General features: G+C 36.1%; 1 protein-coding gene across 6 annotated transcripts in view; it reads right to left on the bottom strand.

The window, feature by feature from the left end:
- LOC149554581 (uncharacterized) overlaps positions 1 to 27,405 on the bottom strand; it is an 88,477-nt gene that overhangs the window by 18,388 nt on the left and 42,684 nt on the right. For 4 of the 6 annotated variants that reach the window (XM_089828635.1, XM_089828637.1, XM_089828638.1 and 1 more), the window contains 4 exons: positions 24,394 to 24,522; positions 10,518 to 11,991; positions 9,718 to 10,052; positions 7,684 to 7,798 (listed from right to left, as the gene is read on the bottom strand). In XM_089828635.1, the coding sequence (XP_089684761.1) occupies positions 7,684 to 7,798; positions 9,718 to 10,052; positions 10,518 to 11,991; positions 24,394 to 24,522 (2,053 nt within the window). The remainder of the gene's footprint in view (positions 1 to 7,683; positions 7,799 to 9,717; positions 10,053 to 10,517; positions 11,992 to 24,393; positions 24,523 to 27,405) is intronic. The other 2 variants (XR_016364387.1, XR_016364388.1) reach the window with 1 other exon arrangement.

Raw genomic sequence — 27,405 nt, 5'->3', positions numbered from 1 at the left:
CAATGTATTATTAAAAAAAAAGTTAATGTCGGTAAGTATGCGCATGATAATTTTAAAAAAATTAATATGATTTGATGTCAATAGATTACATTATAAATAATTATCAATTTAACAAAACTAGTATAGATATCTTAAATAAATCCATCTAAAGAAATGTCAATAGATATCAACTATCAAATACTGAAAATTTAATTTATTATGCTTGAAAATATTTATATTTCATTATATCTATATTTATATCTAAACTTGTGCTCACAAGCCACCAAGCAACCTTCTTGTTTCCTAGGCCCACACTTAGCCACTAGCTCTGCTAATCTTCGCTCCTCCCAGCTACTCCATGTTGAACTGAATGTTGAAAGAATGACTCTAGAAAAGACAAGACCCTCTACTTTAACTAAATTAAACTAAATTAAGTCTGCCTAGCAAGTTAGATTAAATAAACACTCACATTAAATACACCCTCAAGCCACAAGTCAGCTTGGCAACAGACATTAAATACATGAAATAAATAAATACTTAGAACACATCCCAAAGTTAAAATGCAGGACTAACTCATATCACAACATCAAAGTACACGGCCTTAGGCATAGGTCTCATGCCATTCAACTATTCAAATCCAAGAGCCACATAAACCAACTCCCACGAATCGAAGCTCGCCGAAACAATCCCCAAAGTCTGTCTGGGAAATCAAGAACATGCTACCAACAGCCATCAAAATGGCTCTAACTCCAACACGATTACTCCAAACTTTATGCGCACTTAGGACAAGGTTCCCAAATGTGCCTCAAACACATCCCCAATTGCGTGAACCATAAGTCCACAAATCTGAGCCCAAAGCTCCTGCATAAAAGACCGTTAACTACCCTAGGATGCTCCTACATCAAACCCCCTAAGCGCGAAGAAAAGATGTTCTTAAAAGCTAGAAAAACATCTTTCAGGGTTCAACACATAAACCCCAAACTAGTCCTCACATCATGTCCTCCAAGATATCAACTTGTCTTTGCTCCACTTTGGCAACTCCTTTCCTGCAACTGTCATCTGTATAATTGTCTTTGATGTACCATAAGTCGGTTTTCCATGTTGATCTCTAAACCTTTGAGAATCCTTCAACTCAACTCGGCTACCAAAACTCAAATTCCTCCTACCAAGTTTTGAATTCTACATAGGAATCAAGGAATGCTTCCTGCCACCCTTCTCAATAGTAAACACATTCTTGACACAATCATGCACTACCCTGCAATCATATTGCCAAGGTCTACCAAGTAATATGTGACAACTACTCATGTCCACAATCTCACACTACACTTGATCAACATATTGTCCAATCTGAATTTTAACAAGGCATTGTTCCTTCATCTCCAAAGCATGCTCATTTTGCAACCAGGTAATCCTATAAGAACAGGGATGTCTCGCTCTCTTCAAACCAAGTTTCTGAACCATCTCCTCAGCAACTAGGTTATCTATACTACCACCATCACAATCACATTCCAAGATTTACCTCCAGACTTACGAGTTCTAAACAAATTCCTTCTCTGGCAAGGTTCCAACACTTTCTTACCAAGCAACACTCTTTGAATCAGCAAATTATCCCCCTTTGTCTCAGGCTCATTCACTGAATCCACATTCTCATTCACCACAACAACTCTTATCACCCTCCTTTTTATTGGGACATTCAAAAGGTTTATGTCATTCACTGCATTTGTAGAAAGTACCCTTAAATGCATCTCTATCTGTTCTCTTTCTTTGTTCAATAGGTTTTGGTTCATCTTCAGCAATTTGTTTATCCTTCACCAAATTTTCCTTCTCCTTCCCCCAAGAATTAGCTTGATGGTCTTCTCTTCAACTTTTCTTCTGCCCTCAAAGCATACTGATAAGCATCCTCAATTGAAGCAATATTCAACATACCAATCTCATCCTGAATATTGAATCTCAAACCATTAATATATCTAACCACCTTTTCTTTCGAAAGTTCACTATGTCCAAACCAAATAGTCAACTTGTAAAACTCCTTATTCCTTCACAATCATATCCTTTTGCTTCAAATTCTGCAAGCTCTTCAATAATTCAAGTTCATAATCAACAAGAATGAACTTAGCCTTCAATTTGGTCACCATCAATCTCCACCTAGTGATCTTCATTTCACCCTCCTCTTCTCTATCTCTTTGCAATTCTTTCCACCATAAAACAACATGTCCTTACAAATTAGTCTGTGTCAACCCCACTCCAAGCAAATCACCAATATCTTCTAACTCAAAGTAGTTTTCTAATTAGGTCTTCAAGATTCGAAGTACCTAAGAAAGTAGAAACCTCGATCTTGTGCTTCAATTTCAACTAAGCTCCAAATCTATCCAATTGACCAGTTCTGCCTTCCATAGGTCTTTCCATCTGATCAGCTTTGTCTTCACCACTAAATCCAACACATGCAAAGTCTTTAGCAGCTTCCTCATAGCCATCTTCAGTACCCACATTCCTTGGTACACCAGCTACAGCTTTCATGATCTCAATGACCATATCATTCTTCCGCAGCTCCATTTGAGATCTGAAATCTGCTTTAACCTTCTCCGTAATCCTCAACTCCACAACATCATAGAGATCTACAATTGCGCTAGGGTCCAATCTTCTCAGAGGCATCTTCCAAGATCTTTGCAAACCCAAAGCAACAAATCCACAAGATCAACCTCGCTCTAATACCACTAGATGCAATGCAAGGCATGAGAATCCCCAAAGAAGATGTCTTAGCCCCCAGCAATTAACTACACAATGTAATATAAACAAAAACACAAAGATTTAGACCCGCAACAATGCCAATTCTCATAATAGAATCCTAAGATTTTCATCCAACATGCCCGGTTGTAAGGCCTTCCGAGTTATGGCCAAATACATCAGCAATTACAATAACAGTTCCTCAATACCTCTCAAGATCCAAACTCTAGCTAGTCCAGAACCACAATCTGGTAGAAAACCCCAAGAAGAATCTAAACTCGTACTCATAAGCCACCAAGCAACCTTCTTGCTTCCCAAGCTCACACTTAGCTACTAGCTCTACTAAACTTTGCTCCTCTCAGCTACTCCATGCTCAATGATGACTCAAGACCCTCTACTTATATTCAACCAAGCAACAAGTTGGCCTAGCAAGTTACATTAATAAACACTCACATTATATATACACCCTCAAGCCACAAGTCAGCTTGACAAGCCCCAAGTTAACAAAGCATAACTAACTCAAATGGCAACATGAAAATATGCCCCCTTAGGCATAGGTCCATGTGCCATCCAACTATCCAAATCCAAAAGCACATAAGCCAACTTCCACAAATTGAAGCTCGACAAAACAATCTCCAAAGTTTGTCCAAGAAATTAGGAACATGTTACCAACGGCCACTAAAATGGCTCTAACTCCAACACGATTACTCCAAACTTTATGTGCACTTAGGATAAGGCAGGAGAATCCCAAAAGAAGATATCCTAGCCCCCAGCAATTAACTACACAACAGAATATAAACAAAAACACATAGATTTCGACCCACAACAATGCCAATTCACATAATAGAATCTTAAGATTTACATTTAACATGCCCGGTTGTAAGGCCATCCGAGTTAAGGCCAAATACATCAACAATTACAATAACAGTTCTCAAAGAAGAATCTAAACTTGTGCTCACAAGCCACCAAGCAATCTTCTTGTTTCCCAAACCCACACTTAGCTACTAGCTCTGCTAATCTTCTCTCCTCCTAGCTACTCCATGTTGAATTGAATGTTGAATGAATGACTCTAGACAAGACAAGACCCTCTACTTATACTAAACCAAGCCACAAGTTTGCCTAGCAAGTTACATTAAATAAACACTCACATTAAATACACCCTCAAACCACAAGTCAGCTTGGCAACATACATTAAATACATGAAATAACTAAATACTTAGGATAAGCCCCAAGTTTACAATGCATAACTCATATGAAAACATCAAAGTACGCGCCCTTAGGATTAGGTCCACGTGTCATCAAACTATCCAAATCCAAGAACGCATAAGCCAACTCCCACGGATCAGAGACAATCTCCAAAGTTTGTCTAGGAAATCAAGAACATGCTACCAATAGCCACCAAAATGGCTCTAATTCCAACACGATTAGTCCAAATTTTATGTACACTTAGGACAAGGTTCCCAAATGTGCCTCGAACACATCCCCAACTGCGTAAACCATAAGTCCACAAATCCAAGCCCAATGTTCTTGCATATAGGATTGCTAGCTACCCTAGGATGCTCTTGCATCACACATGTTTGGTTGCAAAAGGGATCTCACAAAAAGAATGCATTAACTATGAGGAGACCTTTGCTCCTTTTGCAATGATCAACCATTTGATTAGTTTTAGCCATTGCATCTTAGTTTACCTACAAAGTCAAATCATACCCAATAAATAATGGCTTCCTCAATGGTGATTTAGGGGAAAAGTGTATCAAGATTTTTAAGTTGCAAGAAAGGAACATAAGGAATGTAGATTGAAAAAAAACTCTATATGGCCTATGTTGGACTAACCATCAACATTCCCCTTCAAGATTCGTGACATGGCTTAACAACCTTCTGTGTCCTATAAGTCTAGTGGTTGTATCGAGCATTGATAGGTCGATCTTTTGGTGCAACGCAACCCTATTTATTAACAAGTGGTATCAAAACTTGGTTATAGATTCACATCTCCTCGGGTAACACTAAAGGGGGCCTTGTTGGACTAATCACCAACGTTCCCCTTTCGGATCCGTGACATGGCTTAACCACTTGCTATGTGCTATAAGTCTAGTGGTTGTGTCAAGCATTGACAGGTTGATCTTTTAGTGCAACAACCCTAGCTTGTAACAGCCTAAGCAGACAAGCAAGGCATGGTACATTAAAAGTGACATGTGTTTGGTTGAGCAAGGATCTCAGAGAAGTCCTTTGAATCCAAATTTGTATGTCATTAAGTAGAGGTCCTTTCAATTTCAAATTTTACATCATAATGTGTCAGCAATTGTAAAGTTCCTTATTGGAATTTTACTATATTATAAATTCTCAAAAAAGGTGTGGAGTATATTTTGGAATGTAAATTGCTAAGTTTACATATTGATTTGCCTACAACCAGGTTCATTACCATCATTAAAGATGAAGAAACATATAATCAGTAAATTTTATAAAGAGAATACTAATCATACTATAATTTACATAATGTACATGTGAGACTCAATAATATTGTCCCTAACAACCTGTCCTCATTATGAGTCCCATAGAAAAACATACAAGGCGCATCTACTTGAGCCATTTCCATCAAGCCTAAGAACATGAAATGAAACCCACCGTTTGGCCTCCTGGCCCTCACCGTAGGTTGTCGTACTTGAACAGAAAGTATGTGCCACCTGCATCCCTCATTATGTATTCCATCCTTTTCAGAAGACAAGATTATGATCTGGCAATATCAGCATTTCATGTTTAATGTATCATACCAAACACCTGAACAGCATAGAAATCTGCTGACTAGATTTGGTTGTGAGACTGCAAGTCTCTTGATCAATTGTTTGTTTCCCTTCTTCAATGCCTTCCACAAATGAGGCTTCCTTCCTCTTATACCCTCCATAATGGGAGGGGCATAACTTTTTGTCTTGAAAGGACATAACCATTTGCTATTGGCTTCCCTTTTAAAGAGTTGCAACTCTTCCTTTGAACATTAATTAGATTTTTAATTATAAAATCTTTTACTGTAGAAATCACTGCCTTCATTAATTATATTAACCTAGGTCAGTCTTCTTAAAATAGATTATTATTCACTTGACTTTGGGTCGCCTTCCTATTAATTCTTAATGCCTAAATCTAATATCAAGAGAGACTATGATTTCATAACTTACCCCAATGCTCTGATCTATTAATGAGATGAAGGATTATAAGAATGTGATTTTATTATAATGTGGAATGCCAACCCTGGTTTGGCAGGGCATGAAACCAAGAGATTATTCTACTGGTTGTTCATATAGATGATATTATCATTACAAGTAGTGAGGCCAAATCAAATGTAATTTGAGTAAAGCTCTTGACATGATTGAGTTTAGCCTCCTACATTGCTGCTTAGGTCTAGAAATTTGGTAAATGTAAATGGTTGGTGGTATTTTTATATCTAAATCGAGATATGCCAAAAGTTTGCTCAACAACTTTAGAATGACAGAATGCAAAATCTCATCCATAGCTATTGACAGGAAATGTGTTTCCATATAACTAGATCTTGAATAACCTTTTCACCCACCCTTATTTGACTCCAACACAGCTTAACCAGTCTTTTCTTGCAGCTCCTCCAATCATTATTGATACAGCATCTACAGAAGCCCGAATATTGTTTCACAGGCATCACTTAGTTTTAATTCCACGATTACAGCTTTGCTGGAATTGGCAATGTCTACAAAAGATGAGTCAAAAGGTTCAACTAGAGATACAAAAATTTCAATGCAATTTGGGAAAGTGCTGGCAGGCATGCATATTGTCATCGGGGCTTGAACTGAAAGAAGTTATTTAAAATATCGACCTCCTCCTGCTAAGGTCAATGATTGAACAACGAGTTCATGCGCAATATGCAATGTTTCTGACTCCAGGATCTAATGCTTCAAATATCCCAACTGTCAATATGCTTCCAGCTTCCTCTTCTACCAAACAACATAGGCAGTGTGAGAGATTCAAAAGTTTCTTGCATATAATTTTACTTCCAAATCTCTGGAACACCACAACCTGCAATTCAAATCTTTAAGCTGTGTGTTCCTGGTTTTTCTAACACCTGAACGTTCCATTCAATTATCAGAAATACTATGCTAGATTTTTGTAATTAGTAGTAGCTATGCTAGCTATGCTAGAACATGTCCGTAGTCTGCAGACACAAAGTAAAATATCATTTTGTATCTCTTATCAGTAAAACAAAAACAATGTGGTACTTGTCAATAACAGGAGCAGAAAAATTACTAATAGGTAGCTTTTCCAAAAGTATTACAAATTGATACCCTCCTTTATAACTTGGGACTTGGCTAATATAGTTATCTGGTCTAAGAATTTTTATATGCTCCACAACATTAATCCATCTTTATCTCAGGACCACTAAAAAGGTTTAAAAAAACTACGATCCTCTAGCCTTTTTTTTCATTTTCATATATTTTGAATCTTGATATCTAAAAAAATGTTCACCTCCAACACTTACAATTATACAATCAAAGCATAAAAAGAATAGACTCAAAATAAGACTTGCTAGAATGAGTTTCCATGCTTTAGCTTCAGGCTGCACCTCTCATTCATAAAAGTGTTGGATCTCATTTTTAATTGTCTTGCTATCATTACTGATTCTACTTTTGAATCTTGATATCTAAAAAAATGTTCACCTCCAACACTTACAATTATACAATCAAAGCATAAAAAGAATAGACTCAAAATAAGACTTGCTAGAATGAGTTTCCATGCTTTAGCTTCAGGCTGCACCTCTCATTCATAAAAGTGTTGGATCTCATTTTTAATTGTCTTGCTATCATTACTGATTCTACTTTTGAGCCCCACCAACCTACTTAGGCCATTGATAGACATCAAAATAGTTTAGTTGTTTCTTTCCTATAGACTACTTTACAAGCATGTTATTAAGATTACTATTTCCAACATAAAAGGGAGAATAAGGCAACATAGCAAGTTTAGTACCTCAATCACTGGATTTGAAGAGCCCAATTGCACCAACAAAGAAGTGTCACAAGTAGACGACTTTAATATGATAGGGGATCCAAGACCATTGTCAAAATCTACTTTATCCCTCACTCTAGAAGGAAAAATAACAAACAATGAGTTTCATTGATTTCATCTATATAATCAACAAACATAAGCATAATTATTTTAAAAGAAAGTTTACAAAACTCACATAGCCAATTCAGAATACTGAAGGGTCCGAATTAAAATTGGTAATGACTAATGAACAGATTAGATGAAAAAAAGACGGAATTTATGACCAGTCTCTAGAAATCCAATGTTCATTTTATACTTGAGAACTTGGACTTAACTCAGACATGGCAAAACAAAATTTTGAGACCCCACAAAAACTTGGCAAAACTAAGAAGTCATCATCGATCTTGCACTCTTCAATTTTCGGTTAGACCTTATAGATCTAGAAAAATCATCGAATGAAATCTCAGAATTTTAAGTAAACAATTCAGAGCAAATGCAATTAATGCAAAGTTTTCTCTAAAGTTTTAGTTATCCAAATTCAAGATTGTTGACTAAGTCATTCTATCTAGCCACATAAGCAATCCAGGATGCCAAATCCATTATCTTAAAGTATTCCACCATGTCAATATTCCAATATCATTTTACCCTCTATCAAATGCCTTCTCAAACTCTACTATATATGATTTCAATTCTCTTTGCTCTTACATTTAACTGCAAGGTCTACACACACACACACACACACACACATACACACATACATATATATATGCATGCATGCACACACACACACACACACACACACACACACATATATAGAGAGAGAGAGATAGAGATACATGCATACATATATATATATGGTCCTAAAGCTAAGAGTGTTCGATATTCAAGAACAATCATAGAAGATCAAATAAAGAAAAATGAGAGATTGATTGTATTACTGCAAGAAAATAGGTCACATAGCCTATAAATGTAGAACTTAAGCCAATGGTATTCTCAAAGGAATGGTCCTAAACAAGCTAAATGTAACTAATATAGCCATTGTTGAAGCCCCACTAGATATTGACAATGTTAAATAATTCATTGATTGAGAATCCATATATAAAGAAGTTCATGCTTTGAATGTGGAAAGGATCTAGTGTAGATGGAATTCAATAGCAATAGTTATGTAGATAGTTTGGATGTTTGTGTATGTTGGTAATTATACCTTTGAGTTTCATGAGACAACTTAACGGAGCACAATGTACGTAGCTCAGCATAGATAACTGTCAATAATTTAGGAATCTAGCTCAAGAGCTACACATTATAAGGATTGCAAGTTAGCTTAATGGAGTTCTACCTTATCCAAGAACTATTTTCAAAGAAATGCTTCTGAGGAATGTGTGGTTCTCTATTTTAATGTGTTTAGTGTTCAACTAACATGTTTTTCCTTTTCGCATTGCATTGTGAAAGTAAGTTATAAGGCTTACATTTTGTAATAAAGTCACCCTGATGGCTTAATGTTATGTTATAAAAATACATTATTAAGATATTGTTCAACTACATATTTGAACTTCTATACAAGGAAATTAAACACTTCTGTAATCAACATATCAATATACCTAAATTTTATTTGTGTTACTCTCTATGTATGCTGTTTCACTTATTATCTTTCATTTCTAAGTTCTATTGATAATCATAAGTATCATTTTATTGTGTCAGGTTATTTTCTTCAATAAAATAGTTTTGTTCACAAAATCTTGTCTAGTGTGAAAGCATTGAATTCCATTGTGCCTTGGAAAAAAGACAAGAGAGCTTTACTTTAGATTCTTTGCCAAAGGAAGCCCCCGAATGATTTGATAAAGAGTTTACTGTACACATTACTCTATTGTGTAACATTGAAAGATTAATCACATACATACCCACTACAATTATAATCCAGTGATGATCACATACATACCCACAGACATACAGAAATTGCATAGATTTAAAAATAGTATGTTAGATGAAGTTATAATCCAGTAATGATCACATACATACCCAATACAGTTGTCAAGATCAGAAATTCCATTTTGTGAATTGTTATTAAACACGTTATTGATAGCACTTGAGGAAATTGTGGTCATAGGAGTCTGAGTCATTGATGTTGCCATAGCTACACCTGCATCCTTCTTTCCACAAAAATTTGATGGAGCACATTCAGGAGAAACTTCAAATTCCACTAATTTATCAAAAACCACTCCTGCTGTTTGAGAAAGAGGACTTGAACTCGTCATTGAGGCATTTAAAAGGTCATTTTTTACAGCTTTGTCTTCACCTGGACAGAAATATTTCTGACCTTCCAAATTCCGTTCAAGGACTTCAGAGCTTTGCAACTGTAAAAGCAAAGTTATTTCCCAAAATCAAAATAAGCTTCCAAATATAAACGAAAAAGCCAGCAGCCCACATATTGAGAAAGGTAAAAGGCATACAAACACAGAGAGTTATAAGATGCAACTGAAATCTAAGATCAGAGACATGAGCAAGAGAAGTCTCATTACATCTTCATAAGGTTTCAAACAGGACAGATATATGAGATCATATTCCTAGCAAATTCAAGCAGGAAGGAATGCTTCTTCAAGTAAATAATCATTCAGAGGAAGCATATCATACACATATCTCCAATCAAATAGACAAAAGCACCTAGAATGTACTGCATATCTCTCTAGAAACTTTTTTAAATTTTTTTCATCATGATCTGTTTTACTATCATAGTTAGCATGAACAGAAACTCAAAAAAAAAGGGTAAAGAGCAGAAAGCAGGAAAGTTGTGCAAGTCAAAAGATGAAACGATTACCAACATTTTCTAATCGAGTTGGTTTCTTTGTCGGCAAAGCAAATTCAACTTTTTCATTCTCAGTCATTAGCTCCCCATTTGGTTGTTCCTTGTGTGGATCTAATTCTCTGGCAGTATGCACAAGAATATCATCACCTTTGCCAATGAAAGTGTGTTTTGCAACACCAAGATTGTTAAAATCTTCATTGGTTTCTATGTGTTTGGATAATTCAGGACACAAAACTTGATTTTCTGTCAATTTTAACACTGAGCTGCTTTTTCTAATACAATTTGCTTGAGTCATATCAGTACTCTTTCCACTTGAAAATACAGATGCGACACTGACATTATTTTTATTGCTGCACAGTTTTAACTGTTCATCTTGCAAAGCAAGCAGGCCATTAGATGAGCAGAAACTCTCACTTTCTCTCAAATTACTTGCCTTTTTCTCATTATTAGTTATTTGCGAAGAGGCTGATGCATAACGTGGTCTTTTTCTCAAAATGGAAGGAGTGCTTGTAAAGCTCTTTGCTGCATTTCTTAACACCATTTCAGGCTCTTTCTCACGTACGGAATGTGATGGATTGAAACGAATTGAACTGTTGCTTGATATCTCCATCTGTTGAGCATCAAACAAATTACATGTCTGGCAAGTACAGCCAGGTGGACTTGCAGCATCAGAAGTGATAAACGAAGCACCACCATTATATAGTTTCGGTAACTCACCATACAGAGAACTACAATTCAGAGACTTATCCTGAACAAAATGACAAGTAGACGTCATATCTAATGCACCTCTTTCATTTACAGTAGAGGCTCCTATAGAAAAATTCCCTGCTCTCATTTCCTGCATGTTATTCTTCAAACCATGAATTGCAACCTTTGATGTGCAAATAGTAGAGGAGCTTAAATCTGGCTCCATACATTTTGACGGCTGGCATGCATATGAAGTCGATGTCCTACATTCTGCAACAGGTTGCGGTGCACCCTTACCAGGGATTTTGTCATCGCCACTGCATTTTCTGTGGTTGCTAATATAACAGGTGTTTGCAATGTCTGAAAACCCATTGGTTCGGTAAGATGATGCACAAACTGACAGGTCAGGCATGGGATGAGAGGTAGATGGAAGCACCCTATCTGATTCCCACAACATAGTACTGTCTGCCTTAGAGCTGGGTGAGATGGTAGAATTGAACAAAGTGTCTAATCTATTAGAAAATTTCCAGGTCTCTAAGGTTTTATGCATGTCTGACCTTTTCTGCCTTAGTTTCGCTACAGATGAATCCCTATTCACTGAACCTGATAGATTAAGATCTTTGCATGGTGATCCTACAGCTGCTGAAATTGGAGTAGACACCTCTTCAACTCCTGAATAAGAAACCGATGATAAATCAAAAGTAGGTAGTTCAGGAAGCTCCGTAAGCAAACCAGATGCCAAATATGAAGGAACCTTCCTTTTAGCTGAGCTGTTCCAATGATTCTTTATTGCATTGTCAGTCCTGTAAATGAAAATAAATTCAAACTCGTAATGGTTTTGATTCCTCAGCTTTACAACCAGATGACATGAACTTGAAGCATAAAACAATGGAATTTGCAAGATAATCATTTGGAGGAAGAATACTCGTTAGGATAATTGATAAGCAGTAATGCCCAAAATACACTTCAATATTGTAGTCTGACTTAGGCTAAAGGAAATGGTAAGATATTGAAATTTTTCAGAATGCACCATTGAGATTTTTGGCACAATTATGTATATGAAGACTACACATTAAATAGAAATGTCTGATTCCCCCAAAATATACAGGATTTCCTTAACAGAGAAGCTCTATATAAAGACATTCTGCATTCAGAGGCTATACATCCAGAGCACCACATATAGTTCAGAACTGATTCCCAAGTACAGAAAGAACAACTTCCACTGATCAATTACTAAAATATCAAACTAATGTTTCAGAATTCATATTACACTTCAACCGCCATTGCAGAGACATTTTCTGAAAGGTGATGACATTATTATGTTCCTACTATAAGAAGGGAGATCAATTAAAACACTCTTTATCAAGCATATTCAGCTTCCTAGAATGGTATTTACAATACAGATGAGACCAAATTCATTTAATATACTTCATACTAAAAACTGTCAATAAACACCAATAAATCACATTGATTATGTGCATTGTCAATATACTTCATGCAAATGTGCCATCCAATTCAGATTGCATCACCAAATTTTAAAAAAAAAACACATATATCCTAAGCAGTAAAATTTGCCAAAAAGTCTGTGTTCGACAGCATTTTCAGACAGGGACTGGAGGACACATTTCAGGGATGGTAGACCAAGGGCCTTCTTAGGGGATGACGGGGATGCCAACACACAGAGAGGTCAATAACTGATATTTCAATATATAAATTAACATAGATGTAAATACTCACCAATAAGTCATACTTGCAATTTTTATGCAAATATAAAGAAAAACTTAGCATTTTTTTTAAAACTTGGTTTTTAGCAAAAACTCACTGGTTTTTCGCAAAACACAGCAAGTCCAAATTAAAAATTCAAGTTGTATAAGATACCCAACATCATGAAAAAGTGAAGAAAATCATTTTGTTTCATTTTGCTTGCTGCTCAAGAGACAAAACAGCCTCCCAAGCTCATGCAGATTTGAAGTACATTTGAAAGAACAACATCCAGGGCGTTGCCCCTTTACCCCATCCAGGGCTGCTGCCCCAGTCCCCAACTTTCTAATTTAAAAACAAAGGAAGAAATTGATGGGGTCTGGGGATATTGCATTGAATCAAGTTGATACTTTTATACCCACTTTGCTGAGTTCTAGTGATGAGGTGTCTTTATTGACAGATGACTAGAGGCCTCCTTTCACTACATTTTGACATTTTGTAACTGTTTTGATATCATGCTACTAATTGTAATCATTTTTATGATATTTTTTATATAATAGAAATCTTCCATTAGCCTATTCAACAAATCCATTTGTCAAATTGAAACTGTATTTTGTATTCTAGTATTCTATTGATATTCAATGTTCAGGTATTTGGTATTTGCAATTTTATTATTTTACTTCTTGTACATATTTTCATAACTAGCATTACAAGTACCATATGTATAGTATATACAACACTGTCCCCAACCACCCCGTCATCGTCCCCCCCAACATCCCCAAACTTAAGCCCTTTGTCCCCCCATCCCGGAAACCCATGATATAAACTATGCTATTTTCAAACAACTTTGCTTTTTAATTGATGCTTTTTATAGCACTTGTAAATTCTATTTATTTGGTGTATTGGTAATACAAATTCATTCAGTTTTTAAGAGTTCCATGGTATAAAAGCAAGCGACGAGGCATTAATTTTTTTGTGCACTTCTACCTAGATATAATTTTCAAAAAAAATTACGAGATGTTCTCTAAAATTTATGTGAAGCAATTTTAACAATCTCTACCTACGTAATTTTTTGTGTTACCTAAGGTTTTAACAAAACCATGGTTTTCTATCTATGTGAAGTCCTTTCTTTTGTCACGCGAAAGTTTATCCATTTTGTGGGAAGAAAAAAAAGTAGATTGTTTTGATGTTGTATTTACTTGAAATTTTACAAAGACAATTTGTTTTTTCAATTTTGTTTCAGACTCTCAGGCTATTATTAGACTGGTTTTAGTATTCAAGGTTCTTTATATATTTAGTATCCTAGGTTCTTTTTATTTTTAGCTCATTATTTTAAAATTTTAGTTAATGGTCATCTAGGTTCTATTTTCGAATTGTGTTAAACTGTTCTATTTTTAGACATCGTTTTTATTAAGACAAATTTTCTTTTTAATTGACATTTTTTATAACATTTCTAAAATCAATTTATTTTGTGTATTGGTAATACAAATTCATTCAGTTTTTTAGAGTTTCACAGTATTAATTTTTGTGTACTTCTACCTAGACATAATTTCCAAAATAAATGTAAGAGATTATTTAATAAAAAAATCTTCATTGGAGAATACTGTGTGGAGGGTTTTGCTAGAGTTCCATGAAGCAATTTTCCAAACGATTTTCTACCTGCATGATTTTTTCACATTACCTAAGGTTTTAACAAAACCATGGTTTTCTACCCATGTGATGTCCTTTCTTTTGCCATGTAAAAGTTTGGCTATTCTGTGGCTTCTGCTGACAACTTTCCAGCAACCTAGGGTTTGCAGAATTTTTGGGGGTTTACAACAAAATTGTGGTTTCTGATTTCAAAATGATTTTGGAGAAAAATTAATTTGTTTCTACAAGGGCATTTTGTTTTCGAAGAAATGCCTCAAAGTTTGTGCTATCTGTTTGCTGAAGGTTTTTGTCTGGTTTTGACAGAAAAGCCAGAGTTTTCACTTTCGGGAGAAGTTGACCACATTGAAAAATGGGAGGGATGGCATCATTGACCAACATCATGTTGGAAGGCAATTATAAGCTTCAACGACAAATATAATACCTAGAAGCAAAGGATGCTTTCAATTTTTGAGTACCAGTGTTTGGATGCAGTCGTTCTACGTACCACTACCTGTCTTGCTACTGAAATTGTCAGTCACCAATGAGAAGCTTCCAGAAGTGCCAGTAGGCAAGTCAGCTAAAGAGATTTGGGATCACTTAAAGGGTCTTCATGAGATGTCTGAAAAGAGTCGAGTGTTATTTCTAGAGAACATGCTGTCTTCCCTTCTGATGGATGAGGAGATGGCTCTACAAGAGCATCTCATGAAGATCAAGGATATACGTGATCAATTGGAGGACACTGTTCGCAAGATGAAGAAGAGAACATGGTGTTTACCCCACTCCTACAAACACAATTGTGCAATAAATTGTTGCAGCAACATGGTCAGTCCAAAATAAGCATTTACTAACATCAATAAAGGCGAAGGTGTGTCTACTGAGTAAAAAGGACAACACACATCTGAGGAAGGTTCAAAAAAGAAAAAAACAAATCACTATGTGGGAGGCTTGGTCATATCTAAAGTTTTGTAGAAAGTGGTTCGCTGATAAGAAGATCGACTAGGGAGAGACTTAGTAACAGGCTCCTATTGCGAAGTCTCAAGTAGGGATCGCGTCCATGTAATGTCCCACGTCCTCAAAACAATAGTGGGGACAAGGAAGTAGACTCCACAGGCAGGGACATGTTCCTATGAAATCTTGCAAAAAAATCCTCAATTTCTGCTACAAGTCAATAATTTGATCGCCACAAAATTCACTTTTCAAGAGCACATTCAAAGTTTGTCAAAGCAATAATACTACAGGCCAGAATTAACACACATTGCATAGAATATAATTGACTAGGGAAAACTAATTTTTCAATGGTTCAACAATTTCCATCCATGTAAAAGGGCTTTTGGGCTTTTCCTCTTATACTTCGTTTGTAAGTAACATTAAATAGTGAGGGCTTTGCATTTCATTAAACAATAACAATCAAGATTTTGTTGGTAACCCTAAACCTTTGGGGCTTTTAACCTTATATAGTAGACCATAAGTCCTAAGGGTCTTTATGTTTTCAACTGAGGTACCAATACTTGCAGGAAATGTCTGGAGCCGGAAGTGGATACGGACGGAAGCCCTGTGGGTGCCACCCAGATGCCACTCACAGGCACCCAAATGCAGGCAAAAGCCTGTTTGAGGCATCCAGATGCATCCTAGTGCCTTTGAGTGGCATCCACAAGCAACCCAGGATTCCATCAACATCCAAACAAAAGAAGTCAAAAAAATGCAAATTTCAGTTAAAAACACTGTAACCCGGGTGCGCGCACCCAGGTCAAAAGCCTTGCGCACCCGGTGCGGGTCCGTCACGCACCCAAGCACCCCCGCCCGCGGCTTTTTTGCCGCCGCACCGGTCGAGCACCGGGTGCTTGGGTGCTTCCCGGGTGCGCGGGTGCGCCACGGGTGCTCGCAGGGTGCTTCCCGGGTGCGCGCGGGGTGCGTCGAGAAGAGGCCCAATTTTTTTTTTTTTTTAAATACTTTTTACTTTTTTTTTTGTTTTTGTTTTTGAAGTATGCTAACCCTAATTTGGTGTGGGTCCCATGTAGTCTATTTGAAGGCTTAATAAGACCAATAGATCTCTTATTCATTTCATCATTTCATTTCACCATTTTGGAGCAGCAAGGAGCTAAGTGAGAAAGAGTGTTTGGAGGAGCTTGTGAGAGATTAGTGGGTGGTTTTGCAAGGGATTGCAAAATCAAGAGGAGCAAAAGGAGCAAGAAAGTTTGATTTGGCAAGTGTCTCCTCAAGTTCGAGCCTTCAAGGTAGGGTTTTTTTTATTTTACTTTGTTTTTTTGGTTTTAAAAATCAATTTATAATTTTTAAATTTAGTATTTAGTATTTAGTTTTACTAAGTTACTTTCAAGTTTCAAGTTTCATTCTTGAATCTTGTTGATAGTTGAATCTTCTTAGTTCTATGATTTTTTATTTTATTATTTATATTAATTTTTAGTTTTTAACAAGATTTATTATTTATAGAACTAAGAAGATTCAACTATCAACAAGATTCAAGAATCAAAAATAAAACTTGAAACTTGAGAGTAACTTACTTAGTAAAACGTTTCAGCATATGCCATATTGCCATATTTTTATTTAATATTTTCTTTTAGTATTTTACTATTTAGTTTCATTTTTTAATACTTTAAATTTTTAAATAGTAAATGCTAAAATTAAATAGTAAAGTTTTAAGTTTTAAATTATATTTACTTGGGCTGAAATGTATCATGATCATTTTTATAATTTTACTTTCATTTTGTGAAATGCAGTTTTATAAATGGCTTCTAGATCCAGCCAAAGTGCAGAAGACGTGGAAATTAATGAGCCAAGTGCATCTGATTATGAGCCTGAACTTGAGCCTGAAGGAAGTGATCATGGGGCTGATGTAGGTGGTCAATCTGAGCCTGCGGAAGAGCCTCCTTATGTTGCACCAGGGGTGCCTTCTACTGATTGCCCTTCAGAGATTTTGAGGAAGTATGCTAGGGGTCCTTATGACCCAAAGTCCCCTCTTAAACAGTTTGCTACAAAAATTACACGCCCTACACCTTCAGGGGGTGGCACACGCAAATGGAAGTGCAATATATGTGGAGCAGAATGGTTTGGCAGCATTACAAGAGTTAATTCACACCTTCTTTTTTGGAGTGGCTATGGTGTGAACCCATGCATGTTCTTATCAAATCCTGAGAATGTCAGATACAAAATTGAAGTAAATAAACTATGGGGCATTCCTGATGATAGTGTTGTTCCAGTGCCTAGATCTTTGTCTGCTAGGCAACAGGTACAACATATACAGCAGTTACAGGGGCAGCGAGATACATCTACTCGTATCTTGCATCAGAGAGCAGGGACTATGTCACCTACACCATCATTCTCCTCACCTACACACAGTTCAGCTGGGGACAGCAATAGGGGGAAACGAAAAGCAACTTCAAGTGGTACTGATAGTAACCCCATTGCTCATTTATTTAACATGCATGCAAGGGATCGGTTAGATGATGCTGTTGGTGATTTCTTCTTTGCCAATGGCATCTCTACACATGTGGCTCAATCTCCCTATTTTGTGAGGATGATTACCATGGTAGTGAATGAGGGAGAGCCATCATATGTGCCACCAGGTGACCACAAGCTGAGGACTACAGTGTTGGATAGAGCCTATGACAAGGTTGGGATCTTGATGGAGCAAATGAAAGCATGTTGGATGGACTCAGGTTGCAGCATTATCATGGATGGGTGGACAGACATTAGTTATCGTCCACTCATCAACATTATGGTTACATGCATGGAGGGCCCATATTTTTTGAAGGCAGTTGATTGTTCAGGGCATCGTAAAGATGCTGATTTTCAATTTCATGTGCTTAGGGAAGCCATTGAGGAGGTTGGACCACAAAATGTGGTCCAAGTTGTGACAGATGCAGCACATGTGTGCAAAGCTGCAGGGAGGCTTGTTGAGGCAGCTTATAGGCATATTTGGTGGACTCCATGTTGTGTGCATGCCATGAACAATGCACTCAAAGACATGGGGAAAATAGAGTGGATTAGAAAGGTGGTTAATGATGGGAGAGAGGTGCAGATGTTTATCTGCAATCACCATACATCACATGCACTTTTCAGAAGCTTCGCAAAGAAGCAATTCCTGAAACCAGTTGAGACCAGGTATGCATCATATTATATTCTCTTGGAGAGAATGATTGAGTTGCAAGAGCCATTGCAACTCATGGTTATGACACAAGAATGGAATCAATGGCTTGAGTCCAAAACAGAGCAGGGGAAGAGGGTAAAGGAGACAGTGAAGAGTGATCAGTTTTGGAGTGATGCAAAATACATAGTCTCCATCATTACTCCAGTGTTTCAGGTGATCAAATATGGAGATGCAGATTCACCTAGCCTTGGAGAGGTTTATGAGTGCATTGATTCCATGCTTGGGCAGATGAGGGCTGTTGTGCATGAGAGAGACCCCACTCTAGCATTCTATACGAAGCACATTGAGCCTATCATTCACCGCAGGTGGGAGAAGTTGAACACTCCTTTGCACATGGCTGCCTATGCATTGAACCCGAAGTGGTACATACCTAGGCCTGGTAGAGTCACACCACTTCAAGATGATGAGGTGAAGAATGGGTTCTTTCGATGCATTGCCAAAATGTATGATACTGAGACTGCTAGTGAGATCCGTACCGAGTGGTCCGAATTTGCTAGTCTTTCAGGTAATCCTTAAATCTTGATTCAGTGCTCTAAACTCTTTATAATTATAAGTTCTTTTAATAATTAATTGTTACTTATAAGTTATAACTTTATTTAAGTTATTTATAATTTTAATATTATGTTGTAAACTTTAAAACTTATAACTTGTAGGATACTCGAATATTGCAAAGGTGAATTTCAAAACCATGGCACAAAAGAATCCCATTTTGTGGTGGAAATGTCATGGGTCACAAAAGTTAAAGATCACCTCACTAGCCATTCGACTGCTTTCTCAGGTTTGTAATACTAATAACTAATTCCAGCCCTTTACAATCTTAACTTGAAGAGTTTTACCTTGCTGATTTTAATTTATGATTCATTGATTCAATAATTATTAATCATCGATTTACCATTTATCATTTGTTACAAATTGTATGAACATTTGTTTGTAACTTGTAAATTGTAACTTTCAACTTTGTTATCCCAGGTGTCTAGCTCCTCAGCTGCAGAGAGGAATTGGTCCACCTATAGCTTCATTCACTCTGTTAAGAGGGATAGACTTACCTCTAAGAGAGCAGAGAAGCTGGTTGCTGTACATGGTCACTTGCGGCTCAAAGATTGCAAGACACGCGAGTACAAAGAGAGCCCTGCAGCACGATGGGATGTGGAGCCAGAGGATCCAGCTCAGATTGATGAGGATGCCGATGCAGAAGCCAATGTAGGGGTAGTTGGTGTTCCTTTAGAGGATCAGGATCTTACCCAGGAGGAGTCTAGTAGTTCCAGTGATGAGGACTTTGGCATAGGGGATGATTAGAGAGCACTTGAGAATCATCCATTCTCATTATTGGCATTTTGTCATTTTGTTGATTATACTCACTTTGATATGGCTATGATACATTATTATTATTTCACTGTTTCATGCTATTCAGCTCATTGTCATCATGAGCATCTTTATGATATATGATATTCATAAAATCATATTTGAACAATGAATTTTGAATCTTGCATCTTGAACTAAGTTAATTTGTCAAATGGTCATTAGTAATAGTAATGGTTATGAAATTTCAAGTTTCAAGTTTGAACTTATGGTTTGTGAATCACATTTTAATTTTCTCTATTCATTGTAGTCAACTATATTTGATCTGTTAATGTTACATTGTTATATAATATATTGAAGTATCATTTCATAATTAGCATTTTCAATCATATATATTAATAATATTATATATATACTATGCAACCCCCTCCCCCCACTCCCTCTCCTCCCCCCCTCCCCTGAACCCCCCCTCCGCTCCCCCGCCGCCGCACCCCTGCCGTCCCCAAATTGAGGCTTTTTTTTCCCGCACCCGAAATTCGTCCCGACGTCCCCCCGCACCGCCGCACTGGGGTAACACTGGTTAAAAACCATTTAAGACATGTGCTTCTTTGCACATTTTATTATATTTTTTTATTCCAAACCCTAAAACAGCCTTAATAGAGGCCTTTCAATCATTTAATCTCCATTTTGTTTGCAGTTGGGTTTACAATTCTCATTTTGTTTGCATCTAGCACAAGTGGAACCTATCTTGGTTCAAATGATATCAACCTTGCAGTGGATGGAGATGAGGAGCATGCAGACTTTTTTGAGAATCCTTATGATTCTGATTAGTTAACAATGACATTGAATCATAAACTCTGTTTTTATTTGTAGTTTGGAAATGGAGTCTAGAACATGAATATTTGTGCCTATGAAGTTTTAATTTGTAGTTTGAACTATTTAAATGGCATATGAAATATCTTGACTCTTGATCAATGGTGAAGTTACGTATCATATATATTATGATACTATCCAATGATGTATGTTTGTATATTTCTAAGTTTCTTGTATTTATAAGTTTCTTAAATTCTTTGCATATATATTAATATTACACACACACACACACACACGTACACGTCTCCAAATGCATCCATACCCAAAAATGTAAAAAAAAAATTCTGCAACTTAGGTTTTCAACATAGTTACCAAGAGATATTGGGGTGTTTGTGTTGGCATGAGGTCAAGGACGCTAATGAAAGTAGGATACATGTAAATGTAATCAACAAAATTTTTGGGGATTATTGACCAAAAAAACGTTTTGGGTACATGGCCCATGTACCTCTAATGGAGTTTCCCAACAACTATATCTTTTATATTTAAACATGAGTAGTTGGTAGAAGCACGGGTAAATGGTTATAGAAGAATGTTGTTACAACCAATGTTTTTTTAGGGTGGATATGTTCTAGCAATTTCCAAACAAAAATCCTAAAAATGAGGATACAGCCATGTGAGTACCGGATGCCAGTTCAAAAACAAACAAACAAAAATTGAGGGTGTGGCTACATCCATACAAAAAACATACAAATATCATAAAATATATCCCAAAATCAAGAATCAAGTTTGAAACACCAAATATCATGCATGGAATGGTGTGACTTGTGTTTGATGGAATACTTTGGTTTGACAATTGATAATTTTCAGTACAAATCTAATGATTGGGTCTTTTATAAAGTGCCCTTCTATTTATTGGTGAAGTTATAATCATTCAAATAAACATATTGAAAAGATACACAATGCTAAGTTACATTACATATTCAATTCATCATAAGATTTCACTATATATTTTCAATTCATAATATTATAGTTGTAAGTTACTAGTTTGAATCTGGATGCAATGCACATACAAGAACCCAATTCGTGGTACATGATTTTTCTTGGGGGGGAAGAGTGGGGGTGGGGGTAGATGCATGTAGGTACATGTATGTGTGTGTGTGTGTGTATTCACAAAAAAAAATTAAACAAACATGCATAACTAAACCATTTAATGTTATGATACTTCATCATTGATCAATGCCAAATGTCAGAAACATCATTGATGCAACTTCAATTTTCATTGTTCAAAACTAAAACCTTTTTAAAACTTTTTTAGCACATTTTTGGATTACGATCAAAACAGGAATTATACGGATTTTTTCTAAAAGGTTGATCTAGCAAAATAATTATTAAAAATCATATAGTCTTCAATAAATAACTTGAGATTCAAATCCTAGTAAAGGTTAGTAGCCATCCTTACTCTCTTCAAGTAATCTAAGTCCTATTCCAATTTTGTGCAAAAGGCCTAGTAGCAACAAAAAATTTAAATGACAATTTCAACGAGGGTATTTTGAATTTCATCAAACTCACCAAAGAAAAGTCATGCCTCCAGAAAAACACTTGTTTAGAATTCCCCAAAATCTGAAACAAGCTCTAATCAAACCTACATTTGGGCTTGCAAGGAATGAATCTGCTATTTAGGGTTTTTTGTCATCCCTAATTTAAACAAAAGGAATTGCAATTTGTCACCTTTAATGCTATGGGACATCTAATGCTTCAAAAGAATTAGACAAAGGTATCAAGACATTATGTTAAGCCTCACAAAGAGCACCCTTGTAGTTCACACAAAACTACCTTAAACAACTCCACATAAATATCTATCATGCCCTATCTTTTACATACATCACTAAAAATTTTACCTTTTACATAAATCTCAGCCTGTGCTGATGGGCCTAAATGATGAGAAATGGACTCAATATCTTTTTATTACAAAAGTTAATCCCCTAAAAGCCTACCAACCTTTGAATATCACTTAATTAGACTCTTGTTTATAGATAGTTTACTTATTATTATCCAATAACTTTACCACTTTGAAGCTTTGTTGAGATTCATTTTACCTGGTCCTATTTTGAAGGGGGTTGAAAATGGGTGTCAACAAGGCACTAACTTCATTCCCTTCTTTGCTTTATTGCTTGAAAACCTTAGCTAGTTTTTGGTTGATAGAATTACTTTTACCCCTGTTGATTGGCCATCGCTGTCTCATTCAGCTAGTTTTCGTCTTCTAAAGACTCTGAAATAGCTTCTCAGCTTTCATTTCTGTGACAAGGTTGACATGGAAATAAACCCCACATTATTCCATTAATTCACTTATACATGAAATTAGCATGTCATTATTGCTATTTGTTTCAAACCACCATTCCCATGAGTCAACTAACAAACTCTGAGATCATTCCTCAAACAATTGCAGCTCAGTGGCTGAAAAATCATCATTTGCTATGCCACCCTTCGCAAAGAGGGACAGCTGGAATGGGGGTAGGGGGGAATTTAAGGGATGAAGACAGCAAGGTTTGGCTATTAAAAAATCAAAGTTTAAAGCAAAGTTCAAATAATAGCATTGATAAGGCAATCATCATATACATCACAGACCTAACACACAATATTGGAGTTAAATTGACAGATAGATAAAATTATTTGATTGTATTCACTGACAAATACAACAAAATGTCCAAAGGTTGCAAGTTTCAACAATAGAATAACAAAAATTTAGAAATATTTAGCTGTTCCTAATCAGCATCTCCTAACACTGCATCGAAATTGGAGCCTGTCACTACCCTTAATCATTCATTCACTCTTCTTTTTTCTTCTCTTCACAATTTGCAAAATGACACAAATGAGCTATTTCATTGGTATTGAATGTTTAATGCTACACCCTTATCTGTGCTGCTTTGACATTTTTAATAAATAAAAACTGAAGTAAAGATGTAGTGCTCTAGGGGGCAGCTCGCCATCCCCTACCATTCCTGCAACTTCCATAAATAACTCTGGGATTATTTATTTTTAATGGAGGCTGCACATGAACATTTTTGACCCATCCTTGTGTCCCCAAAAGTTCCTGCTGGGGGGATTCCCTATTTTGGCTGGGAACATATCCCCATGTTACGTAGTCATTTTAGCTTTGACTAAAATGTCCCTGTTATCATCTATTTATTTTATTTTTTCATCATGTTTGTAGGAAAATACTTAAGTTGAATCATAATATATGCTACAATCTAATCCAACAGTATATGCTGCAATTCCTTTAATTCAATACAATCATCATTGAGGTTTAGTTGCTTCAACCAATAAATAAATGTCAATAGCCTCAATAATTTCTCTAAAGAATGATAAGAATTCAAAAACGTAATTCAACAAAAATGCATGCTTTGCAAAAATTACGTAGGCATCAAATACAACAAAGAAAGCAGTCTAACTTCGAGCCAATGTCAAAAACTTTCTAATCAATGATATATATATTCATGTTAATAACAGTTTAGAACATTTGGACCTGAAATTTAGACGCATCCCATAAAAAAGGTAACAAGCTCTCACATACATCATATAAAAATAAATTAATACATACCTTCCAGGTATATACTTCGCTATTTCAGCCCACTTGTTACCATACACTTGATGAGCACGAATGAGAGCCAACTCTTCTTCTTGTGACCATGCCTCTTTCTTTATTTCTGGGTTTAGATGATTAAACCACCTTCACAATAAATGCTAACCATGCATTAGAGAAAAAAGAGAATACAAATACAGAAGTATGGATGCCACAAAAAAGACATGTACACAAATGTATATATTCATAAACCTAAGGGAATAAAGTGGTATATGTGGATTTGGCTACTATAGGCTAATCCAAGCTGTCCTGCTACTGAAAATACATGCTTTCAAAATAACATCTGCCTCATTGATGAATATGTGGGTCCCCATCATACTTTTGGGACTGATCAAAATTGCCAACTTTTGACAGTCGAGAACATGGGAGACAACAATACTGCAATCATGCACTAGATTATAAATGGCTTAAATTTGATTTGAAATATTACTCCACATAGAAATTTTCCATATGGGTACAAAAAGACGGCTCTCTACCTCATTGAGGAGACTGTCATCTTATCAATAGGCATGGAGCCAAGATTATCATAGTCACCTGAACAAACAGTTATCCTAATGAAACAACAAGTTAACACAATCACAGAAACAAAAACTTATTTACAACTGGTACTAAAAGGAAACATAACAAGCCACACAAAACTATTTACAAGTTGAAAAGATTTGCTGCCATTTTTTACAAGCTGAGAAGGCAACCATGGTAACAACATAGGGAACTATGATAAAGGCCTGTTATGGACAAACACTCAAAACAACATAGGTGTTTATGTAGAGAAAGCATGGGTGGGAATGGATCATCACATTGCAGCTGGAAGTAAAGAGGAAAGAATTCAATGTTGACAGGGCCCATCCATACTTGCTGATTGTACCCTGCTGAAGCACAATTATTTGTGGATCCTCATGGAACATGGTTATTCACAAAAGATAAGGACAATCTTGATCTAGCTTGTCAAAAGTAGTCGTTGGAGTGCTTGAATGTGAGAGAATGACTGAAATAAGTAACCGACTGTGAGTGTTTCAACACCATACAAATGCAACCAAGACAGCTCAAACAAACTCTTTGCAGGTAAAAACTACAGAAAAATATGAGTTATTCTCATTTAGTGCTCACAGATAGATTTTTCCAGAAATAGTTGGACCTTCCACAAAGCTTCAACAAGACATGTAGCTCTCCTAGCATTAGGATGGTGATATTAACCTTGCAATCCTAGGTACACTTGTGTTTCAATGATGGAAGGGTGAAAACACTCCTGTTCTGAATATTCTTGGATTAGCTGAAATTTTGTTTTTCCTTCAAAACTGAGTGTCGAGAATTCATATGATATTCATTAAGTCACATCAAAATTTGGTAAGAAGGTAAATACTCTTGATATTCTACTAGTAGCTTAAGGACATGTTGGCCCATTGTTTAGGCTGAATGTCTCCTCTTTTGCCACCAACATTTAGGCCGCACTAGTGAAAAAGGGCATAGGATTCTAATAAGTAAATACTAAAAAGTTGGTTGACGATTTTCTTTTAATTCTAATAAGAGTTTTGACTTTTGTGAACATTATGTGTTTGGTAAATAGAGTAGAGCATTTCTTTTCAAGGAATTCCAAAACTAAGAGATTGTTCATTTGGATGTATTTGGTCCAGTTCATGTTCAATCTATAAAAACAAGTTGTTATTCCATTAGATTCATTGTTGTTGCCTCATGCTAAACCTAGATATACATTATATATTAAAAATCTAAATTTCTCGCAATGTATAAAGATTCTTGAAGAAGAGCAACCATGACTTAGTGTTAAGAGAATAAAACACTGTATGGTTTCAAGCAATCAACTTGTGGTACCAAAATTGCTATTGCTTCAAATTGAAATTGAGGTTTGTCAGGAGCAAGGAAGATCATTTTGTGCATGTCAATTAATGATAAGATTCTAATCTTTGTCATGTGTGCGTATAGTATGTTACACAATGAGACAATGATCGGCAAGCTCAACACTCAGCTTTCTGGGGCATTTGATATGAAAAAAATTATTGAAGTAATATTGCAATATTTACTATGACAATCATGCAACTTTAGTATAATACAAAAAAAATTGCTGAGTATAAAGTTTCTTGAAGAAGAGCAACCTAATGATTCAATGTTAAGTGAATGAAACATTGTATGATTTCAAGCAATCACCTTGTGGTACTAAAATCACTATTCCTTCAAATTGAAATTGGAGTTTGTTAGGAGCAAGGAAGATCAATTTGTGCATGTCAGTTAATGATAAGATTCTAATCTTTATCATGTGTGCGTATAGTATGTTACACAATGAGACAGTGATAAGCAAGCTCAAAACTCAGGTTCCTGGGAAATTTGATATGAAAAAAATTATCAAAGTAATAATGCAATATTTAGTACAATGTAAGAACCCGATCCCATGGAATAATAGAAGTACTGATCAAATGCAAACAAAAAGTAGCGAGTGGTGCCAACGAAGTAAAAGTACGGAAAGATAGTTCAGTATTCGTGAAATTCTCCCAAAATGCATTATAGTTCAGTATTCATGAAATGCTCCCAAAATGCATTAAAAATCATGTGTTAGCTATAGATAAATCTGTTGTGTAAATAGAAATGTGAAATAGTATTAATGGTGGAACCTGGATTCATCGTGAGGGAATTTGCTGCCCACGTAACCCAATGCTGGCGGTAGATGTTGCTGATTGTTCTTGCATACAGTGGACAAACTTGTGAGGCACTTATTACCGTTGACACAACGTCTGAAAAAGCTGCTCCTGAGACCCTTATTGCACCCACAACCTGATGCTGTTGCCAGTTGCTATGATCCTTTTTATACTCCCACAGGTGTCATGGATTCAAACCCACAGACTACTCTTCTCCACGTGCCCTCTTAAGAACGGAGTGTCTGATGACCTTGGAAGTTACGGCCTTGGCCTGAAATAATGAACCTAATATTCACACTTCCAACGTTGTCTAACCGGTCTACAT

The sequence above is a fragment of the Cupressus sempervirens genome, chromosome 5 (genome assembly GCF_028749045.1).
Source record: "Cupressus sempervirens isolate cs-2001-9-10 chromosome 5, ASM2874904v1, whole genome shotgun sequence".
Classification (NCBI taxonomy): domain Eukaryota; kingdom Viridiplantae; phylum Streptophyta; class Pinopsida; order Cupressales; family Cupressaceae; genus Cupressus; species Cupressus sempervirens.
The sequence above is the reverse complement of the archived record's forward strand: the minus strand, read 5'-3'. Positions and strand labels throughout refer to the sequence as shown.